The sequence below is a fragment of the Phaethon lepturus genome, unplaced genomic scaffold (genome assembly GCF_000687285.1).
Source record: "Phaethon lepturus isolate BGI_N335 unplaced genomic scaffold, ASM68728v1 Scaffold57405, whole genome shotgun sequence".
In the NCBI taxonomy this organism is placed as follows: domain Eukaryota; kingdom Metazoa; phylum Chordata; class Aves; order Phaethontiformes; family Phaethontidae; genus Phaethon; species Phaethon lepturus.
In genome coordinates this window covers 1-9196 of record NW_010542374.1, presented here as the reverse complement: position 1 = coordinate 9196, position 9196 = coordinate 1, and the positions used below count along the sequence as shown (strand labels likewise).

Below are 9196 nucleotides of genomic sequence, written 5' to 3'. Positions count from 1 at the left end.
CTGGGGCAGAGCTGCGTGCTGTGCCGGCGATGGAGGCGGTGGGGGAGAGCAGGAGGAGTGCTTTGGTGGATAACGGCACAAAAGGGGAAAAGGAATAGGGGAAATTCGGTGCTTGGGAAAAATATGGAGATAAAATGTTTCTGTTACCTCTAGCTGAGAGTTTTAAGAGTGAATTGTCAAAATGAGAGAAATATGCATGTTCGTATCTATGTGCATTTACTAGTTCTCTCAATCACTTTGCATAGAGTAAAGCCTATAGTAGGCATTCAGTTAACATAAAGTGCTAGCAGGTTTTTTCATGTGAGTGGTGTTAGTTGTATGTGCTTATTTTTTCAGGGTTTGCTCTCTGTAATTGTTTGTTACTACGCCCTATTTCACTGAAACATTGAGTATCCCCTGCCAGTACTGAAAAACTGATGTTAGGGGAGTTCACTTACAATCCCTTTTTCCCCCCCTCTGGAAAAACTACAGTGAAGCGAGTAGGGTTGTATGTCATGTGCAAAGGGAAGCTTGGTTCACAGATTCTTGCACATGAAGGTTTTCAAGTGCAGACAGACTCTGAGCCTCTGGAGTCTGCTCCTAAATAGGGCCCAGCTCAGAACAGATGAAGGTCTCTGAGAGTCATGGGGGGAATCTCCTAATGATCTTAGTTATTTTTATACCTGTCTGATACCACGTGTTTTACCGCCCTAATGCAGAGAAGCAACTCTATGATCACCAAGCAAGCACACAAAACTGTGGTGGGGAAAACCATAGGAGAGAAAGGAAGAAGAAAGTAAAGCACAAAAAACCCAAGCTGAAATAGCAAGACACAGCACTAACGTCACAAGACAGCAAGAAGAAAAAGAACAAAGAAAAAGCAACTAAAGGTGATAAAAGAACTAACACAAGCAAAGGACTTTGGCAGGGTTTTCCTTTTGTTCTTTCTTCTTTTTTTTGATCTTGGTTTAGGGAGCAAAATGGGACAGAACTTCACCAACGCCGAAGGGGAGCAAGCAGATATTGATGTTGCTGAATTGCAGGAATGGTATAAGAAATTCGTGGTTGAATGTCCCAGTGGGACCCTCTTCATGCATGAATTCAAGCAGTTCTTTGGGGTCCAGGATAACCATGAAGCAGCACAGTATGTTGAAAGCATGTTCAGAGCTTTTGATAAGAATGGGGTAAGTGGTCAGGAGTTTTTGCAATTTCTTGTGTAATAATTTGCACCTCTCTCTTCTGTAATTTGGAGGTGTTTTGGTGCAGTTCCCACCCTTGTTACCATGCTTCATGAGACCCAGGCGAGGGTGATGGATCTGCTAGGGCAGGAGAAGGGCACGTGCTGCACTGCTCTGTATCGGCTGGTGTGGATTTATCCTCTCATAAATCTATACATAAACTAAGGACAGACTGTCCCCTTAAGGGACTAAGGATGGATTAAAAGGTTGAAATTTAGGCAGTCATACTACATGGAAAAAAAAATTATCAGTTATGCTAGAGGGGAAATCCTAATGCAGGAATGTCCTACTCAGGCTTGTTATACATTGGAGGAAGTGTATATATACACAGTATGAGCAGGAGGTATGTAACAAAATATTGATTTTAGCTGCTCAAAAGTGAAGGAATGCTGAACAATTCAGACATTCTGCTTTTGATTCCCTTTGCTGTATTTGTCATCAGACACCTGGGAAAGTGGGCTTTCTGGTTTAGTAGCAGTTCATGCATACCCGTATATTGGTGCAGAAGATAGCATAATACTAGCCCGTGATACGTTAGATAGTCAACGGAAATGTAATATGGTTGCCTTTCTCATCTTGGAATGGGTAAGCAATGCTTGCCAAACTGTTCATTTTTTTTTCTGAAGCTCTTGATCGTATTTGAAGTACGGGGTGGTTTGCTGCTGGATATCAACACAAGAAAAGGGGAGGCAAGTACACCATCTCTCAGAGAAACCGATTTCCCTTAAGCTTCCTTTGAAGCCAATGGCAAAATCACATTGAGGTGGTAACAAAAGCCAGTTTGTGAGAAAGGATAAAAAAGCTACAGAAGGTGTGGGCAGATCCGCCTTTTCTCAGAACTTGAAGTTGGCAAAATCCAAGTTCCTGCAAGAAACTGAAGGTCCAAATCCAAATTATGTTACGAAAGCTGTGCTGAAAGGGTTGCAGAGCAAACAGTGTGCATAAGAGGCAAAGTCCCGTTCCTAGTTTATTGGAGTTTTCCTAGTAAGTCTGAAAATCTGTTTTTAAAGGTTGCTAGTATTTGCATATATTCACAACACTAAATTAGGCCTAGGTTCATGTCTTTGCTTAAATATGCCCATGGTATATAATCAGTTGAGCAGGCCTTAACAATCTAAAGGATTATTAGTAATAGGGTAAGGAAATAAAAACAAATCTTCAATTGTCTTTTCATGCTTACTGGCCTTCGAAGTCCAGCAGTAGTGGCTTTTGCTCACAGTTACTGCAGAGCGTGTGGGGAGGAGATACGTAGCCTGGATCTTCCAGGCGGTTTTGCTAACAGGGTCTGGAGGGCTGGAAGGTGACGTGGGGCCCCGTCTTAGCCCTGGGGATGGTGTTGGTCTGCTGGGAGCTGCCGAGGGAGCCCTGCATCCCTTCACTGTCTCTGAAGTTTTTGGGAGGATGAGCACCTGATGTAAATCCTTTTGCTGTCTCCTCTTGGATAGTGACATTTTCACTGTCTTCCTTGGATGAACCAAGATCAAACAAGGGGGAAGGATGGAAGAAAGGAGTAGTGGTTGGGTGTTGGTCTCATCGGTGAAGCTGCTGAGCTCACTGAGAATGGCAATCTTGTCCCAAAAAGTCCACGGCTCCTGCACTGGTCCTCATCTGCCTGCCCACCCTCCGTGTAATCAGTGTTGTCTTGAGGTATTTAAATTGCTCATTTCTGGAGTCCTGGCAGCTGTCCCCCCCATTGCACTGTAGGAAAACTGCTTTGCTTTCCATTGTCACTCCTTGGGAACTCATCCTTGGTGCGGAGGGGTATGGCTGCATTTACTGATGATCTTGGACTGGCACAAGTCTTCTGTGAAGTGGAAAATAAATAGCTGTCCCGTATCATCTTGACAGTTCTTTATCTAGATTTTGTAAGCAGTTTTCTGTCGACTAAGTTGGTATATAGTGCCCTTCAGCTGCTTTTCTGTTTCTACAGGATAATACCATTGATTTTCTGGAATATGTAGCTGCCTTGAATCTTGTTTTACGAGGAAAACTGGAACACAAGCTGAGGTGGACATTCAAAGTATATGACAAGGATGGGAATGGCTGCATAGATAAACCTGAGCTGCTGGAAATTGTTGAGGTGAGTAGGCATTTCCTAATACTTATTTAAGCAATCGCAGTTCTTTGGCAATGTAATGATGTATATGGGTTTTGTGAAAATCAGGTTTCAAGGCAGCTGTGGGCAGTCATGAGTGAAAATGCCTGACCTTGGTGAAAGGGTCATGTAGTCAGTGGTTTGGAGACTGGTGGGGTGGCTGTGGGATCAGTTGAACCCACCGTGGGCAGCCTGGGCCCCCGCTGCTCCAAGCTGTCCACAAGTGCAGCATCTGGGTGCTGTTGCGGAGTTCCTGTGTCTCTGCTCTGCCTTTTCTGTCAACCTTTTTGTGCCAAGATTCATTGGAGTGGCCAGTGGAAGAGGGTTTCAGCCCGTGCTCCTTACAGGAGCTAAGGTTCCTGCCCGAGTAGCTGGTGAGAATACACGGAGAGGCACAAATTAGCAAGAAACCCCTTTTGTAATTATTCCTTTCTGGGTTTCTGTTATGTTCTGCACTTAGCAGAATTAGTGACTTGGTGAAGGTGCGAGGGGGCATGGGGCTTAGCAGACAGACACGAGGTACCTGGGTTCTCACTTCAGGTAAGTATCTTGGTGATCGTGCTAGTCCCTCCTGCAGCACAGCTGCTGTTACCCTTGCACAGCGGTACTTGAGGCTTAACTAATGGTTATCAAACACTTTAGGATCTTAGGTGAAATGCAATACCAAGGAAACATCACAAATGGACTCTGTGGACAGCAGGTCCTCCTGGCTGGGAAGTGTGACCAGTGGGTCACCTGCAGCACCAGCAGCAGGTATGGGAGCACCTGGGGAGCTGCTCTGGGGCAGGCTCAGTTATAGCTTTGATATTTGAGGTCAGGGAAGAATTGGCCAGAGCTGTGTTAGCCTCTTGCTAATCCCCTTTCTGGGAAGACTTCAGACAAAACCCTTCAGCCTAAGGAGTAAAGTTAGCAATGGACAGGTGGTTGTTAGGGGAAGGAATAGCTAAAATCCGCCCCTTTCCAGGGACAAAGTGTCACAGAGACTATGGGTCAAAATACGTGCTACTACAGGCTTGATCTTGCAGCTTGGGCACAAGTTCCCTGGGAGAGAGGGTTGGGTAAATCCACATGTGCCTGGCCTCAGATGTTAGAAAAGATGTTAGAAAAATCAGATGATTTTCCCATCTGTGAAACTCTTGCCTTGTTCTTTGCAAAGGAACCCTGAGGTCCGACCACGGTGTGTAAGGAAAATAGGAGAGGGCAGCAGCTTCAAAGAGTAAATGAAGTAATCCGCAGTGTGTGTGAGCATAAGATTGTGGGTTTCAGTCAAGGTCTGGGGCTATTGAGAGGCAGATCTCTCCGGAAAGGTTAAAACCACAACCTTTGTAAAAGACCTTTACGCTGTTGGGAAGATAATGGAGTTCACCACTGCTTTTCATTTTCCAGTCCTAATTTGTGAACTTATTTTCAGTCTATCTACAAGCTGAAGAAAGTGTGTTGGTCGGAGGTGGAGGAGAGGACTCCGTTGCTCACACCAGAGGAGGTTGTGGACAGAATATTTCAGTTAGTGGATGAAAATGGGGATGGTAAGTGATCCATGGCCCGGATTGCATTCATGCGTAATAAGAAGTTATCTCTGCTGGGCAGGTTCCTTTAATTATGTCTATCAATAAATCACTTAGGACTATGTTACTCATATTAGACACACTGGGTTTGGTTCCGGTCTGCTTGTTAGAATTGAGAGTAACTTGGTGCAGTAGGAGGAAATAATCCTCATTGTTATTTTAATGTAAAGTCAGAGGGGTGACTACTCTGGGCTTGGAGGCTGCACAGATCTCCTCTGAAAGCAACCCCAGCAGGTCCCCGTCCTGGCACAAACAGCCTGGGTAAAGAAAGTGGCTCCAGACAAATCGGAGCTTGCAGGATCAGACTTGTAATCCTCCTGGAGGAGCGTGCGTAAGCTCGTGCAACGCTTCACGTTAGCCGATGGGATGGGGTAGGTGTGAATGCATTGGGTTACAGCCTGGTGGTTTGTCTTTTGGCTCTCTGGCCTAAGCTACATGGGGAAATGAAGCATAGCTTTTGTCCTCTTAGTATATTTTCTCAAACTTAGATGGTTTTTACTTCTTGCCTTCCTTTTCTTCTGTCTTATCTGCCATGTTTTGTCTCCCCATCTTGTGTCCTCCTCATCTGTACGCAGGGCAGTTGTCGCTTGATGAGTTCATTGATGGGGCCAGGAGAGACAAGTGGGTGATGAAGATGTTGCAGATGGATGTAAACCCTGGGGGATGGATCTCTGAGCAGAGGAGAAAGAGTGCTTTGTTCTGAGAGAATTCAGTTTTGATGCAGCTGAAAATGTGATGCTGACTACAACTGTGGCTCTCTTACTCCAGGGTGGTCGTGGCTTTCCTTCTTAATACAATCTCAGCATCCGCATGAAAACTTCAGTGGTTTAAGAAGCCATATCTCAATCTAAAACCCATGTGCTGCGTACTGCTGGTACCCAGAGACTCCTTTTGGCCCATGAATAAGTCTTTCTGCGTACAAAATACTGTTTGCCAGGTCTGGTTTTTGGTTCACCCCAAGGAACAAACTTTTTGTGGCTTCCTGCAGCGGATCCTGGGCAGGATTTTATTCCGATGACAGACGGGATTTGGCGGTGAGAAATCCAGATGCAGTGGTGCCGTCTCCAGCGCAGACTAGTGTTTGCATCATTCGTGCCTGCAGAGATGCAAACACGTCGAACCAAAAGTCACAAGGAAAGAGGGGGTCTGGCCGGCTTTATACACTAGGATGTCTCTTACACATAGCCATATGTGTGAATATTTAGATTATACCGTTAGTGTAAAGTTATTGAACACCAACATATCGCTATCAAAAAAGAGAATTGGATTATAAGGGATAGCCAAGACAGTACACAGAGTTGAGGAAAATATAAGGTGTGGGCTGGGCAGGTGGAGCGGTAACTCCTTACGTCTCCTTCCTGTGGACCAGACACTGCTCCTCGTACCTGTTCAGAGACCTGGGTTTCTGTGGGGCTGGAAGAAGGCTATTTCCAAACACCGAGCAGCAGCGAGATGGTGCCTCTTGGCAGCCACGTGTAGAGGACAGATTTGCACAAGGGTGATTCCGCTCCTTTTGAGCCTGTTTCTTACTGAATCATCACTCTGGAACACTTTTCCTGCCCTGTGAAGACTGAATGAGCACAAGGAGCTCCAGGACTTTCACTGTGTGGGAGAAGTTTTGTGTGGAAGGAGAGATAAGGGAAGAGCAGAGTTTTGCTTGGGGTGTCTCTGCAATGAGATTAGCCCTGCTTTATCAGCATCAGAATGGAACAAGTGACAGGAAAAGCCAAGTCAGTTACTGAAGTAGTACAGTGGTTCTACGCTGCACTTAAACAGCTACAGACACAATTCGCACAGGTTGTAGGCTGAGCTCTGCTGTTCTTACGGCTGACCCATACACCTGTACATGTATGCGGAAAGAATTTGAGTTGAACCAGTATTTTGGTTCACCTTTATTGGACTTATATGGATTATTTGCAACAAGAATTTCCCCAGAAAAATAACATAAGGGTTTATATGTTTTTTTAATTTTGCCATAGAATCAGTGGGCCAAGTCACATCCGTGGAAATACTTTAGTGGTAGGACAAGGGGTAGCAGTTTTAAGCTAAAAGAGGGGAGATTTTGACTAGATATAAGGAAGATGTTTTCTTACAATGAGGGTGGTGAAACCCTGGCCCAGGTCGCCCAGAGGTGGTAGGTGCCCCGTCCCTGGAGACATTCTGGTTCAGCTTGGACGGGGCTCTGAGCAACCTGCTCTAGTTGAAGCTGTCCCTGCTCATGGCAGGGAGGTTGGAGTAGGTGGCCTTGGAAGGTCCCTTCTGACCCAAACTATTCTATGATTTGCAATCCTTTTCTTGTGGCCTTTAATTATGACTGTAGTATCTTTCATTAGTTAGTTTGCTGGTTTGCAGTCTTGTCAATTTAACCAATGTTTAAATTCAGGAACATGAAGTATTTGGGGTAAGACACAATCAGTGCTGGAGTTCAAGTCCATATACATTTCCACTTCTAAATAGCCTTTCTAAGAGTTCTCTGTAAATACACACTTGTGGCATGCTTACTTACCAGAGCAGATTAGACTTCTAGTTTTTGCTACTCTAGGGCAGCTGTTTACAGCTCATTCAAGTCAATAGTTTATCAGCCAAAGATCTGAAAGAAAAATCTTACTTCTGACTTGAGGACTTGGAAGAAAAGATTCACTCTAATGATTTTCCAACCTGTGCACAAATGTTTTCACAACAGGATACAAATCTCTAGTTCCTCAAGTCTCAGCATTTCAATCAACAAGACATGCTTTACTTCTGCTTCCTGCACAATTTAAGTGGGTATTTACTTGCTACAGTTGCATTCTGCAGTTTTACTTAATTGCTTTAATTTTTTAATTCTGGTCACCTGGCCAGAGCAGGCGCTGAAGCAGCTCTTTGGTGTCCCCCGCGCCAGCAGTCCTCTGCTGGGGTGGTAGAGGGCATCCTAACACTGAGCACTGCCACAGCTGGTGGTGGAAATTTTACAACGTGTGCATTTAATAAATAATTACTTATTCAGATTCTGTTCTGTAGTATTCATTTGTCTCTCAGAATGAAGGTGAGGGCCCGTCTAAGGAGCATCTGACCAAAAATGTTTTTAAGTTTGGCATAATGAATTTAAGGGAGGTGTTAATTGTAACAGCTAACCTGGATAAGACAAATATAAGGCAGAGATGGTGATGCTATTGCAGGTGCAAAGTAGGACAGGAGTATCTTCTGTTTAACTTCTACGTAATGACAGTGGAAAGCATGTGTATGATCAATTCCACTCAGAATTTTTTTTTTTTAAATCAGTGCTTACTATAAAGTGAGCTGACAGTTCTGCAATGAGATAACCCCTCTTTTGACCCCACCAGGACTGAAGTAGGAACCTTGAATTTAGGGTTCAGTGTGGGACTTGGCAGTGGGACACAGGATTGCCTTCTCCTCCTCCAGCCTGGGCAGAGCTATGATAGTAGTGGTGCGCAGGGCAGATAGCACTTGTGTTAGTGCTGGCATAACCCGGTGGAAAATTGTTCCTCTTATCAATTGTGTAATCTTTTGCCAAGAAATCTCAAGATGCTTTAGTCTTCGCCCTATTTTTAAATCCATAGGTGTAAACACTTTGATCTCCTCCCAAACTCAATTCAACATTCACATCAAGCTGTTGATGTCAGACGTTTTGCATAATCCATTTTTCCAGACTTATAGCCCAGCTAGAATTGGATTTGACTGATCGGATTTGTTTTCAGTCTAAATTGGGAAACAGGATGGCTTGGAAAAAGCAAATGCCATGTGATTTTTTTTTTTTTTTTTAGCCTCTACCATCTGCTCCGATGTTTGATGCCCCTGAAGTTGGGTAAGATTGAAGGTGAAATAATCATGTTAGAAAGCTGAAGGTGAGGCTGTTGCTTGAAGGTGGCTGATGAGGAGAGGCAGCAGGGAACAGGCGCCAAGGAGGCATCGCATCCTAAAATACTCTGGAAGGTTCATTCCCAGGGAATGTGCTGAGCAGTAGAAATAATGAGGCTGAGAAGGAAGGAGAATAATTGCATCCAACTGTGCTTAGCTATGTTCTTCATTTGTCCGTACACCTGATGTTCTGAGAGGGGAGGTTCGCCCATGGGTAGCTGGGGTTTGGTAGCAGCCCAGAGGAAAGATTTGTGTCCAGGTCGTTCCTGAGCACCACGTGCAGCTCCCCTTGAAAATGTTGAAAACGGAGTGGCCGTGCCAGGACTTGCATAGCCCCATGCTGATTGCTGCAGGGACTTTTTGTGGTCTCGCCATACTCGTTTGTTTTTCTCATAGCACCTATGCTCAGCTTTGGCAGTATGGGAAAATACCCCTTCCCTTTCCCTTTCCCTTTCCCTTTC

The 9196-nt window shown here is 44.8% G+C and overlaps 1 protein-coding gene across 1 annotated transcript; it reads left to right on the top strand.

Moving 5' to 3' along the window:
* The first annotated feature begins 856 nt into the window (after positions 1-856).
* GUCA1B (guanylate cyclase activator 1B (retina)) lies at positions 857-5756 on the top strand. The gene is made up of 4 exons (XM_010287986.1): positions 857-1163; positions 3148-3297; positions 4724-4838; positions 5453-5756. The coding sequence occupies exons 1-4, from the start codon at positions 960-962 to the stop codon at positions 5578-5580; spliced, it is 597 nt and encodes a 198-aa protein (XP_010286288.1). The 5' UTR covers positions 857-959; the 3' UTR covers positions 5581-5756.
* Positions 5757-9196: the final 3440 nt, after the last annotated feature.

What these genes read in the sequence shown, in the direction of transcription:
- GUCA1B (XM_010287986.1), top strand. Translation starts at nt 960, where the DNA reads ATGGGACAGAACTTCACCAACGCCGAAGGGGAGCAAGCAGATATTGAT. An exon ending in GAGCTTTTGATAAGAATGGG is followed by an intron (nt 1,164 to 3,147) that starts GTAAGTGGTCAG and finishes CTGTTTCTACAG; the next exon opens with GATAATACCATTGATTTTCT. An exon ending in AGTGGATGAAAATGGGGATG is followed by an intron (nt 4,839 to 5,452) that starts GTAAGTGATCCA and finishes ATCTGTACGCAG; the next exon opens with GGCAGTTGTCGCTTGATGAG.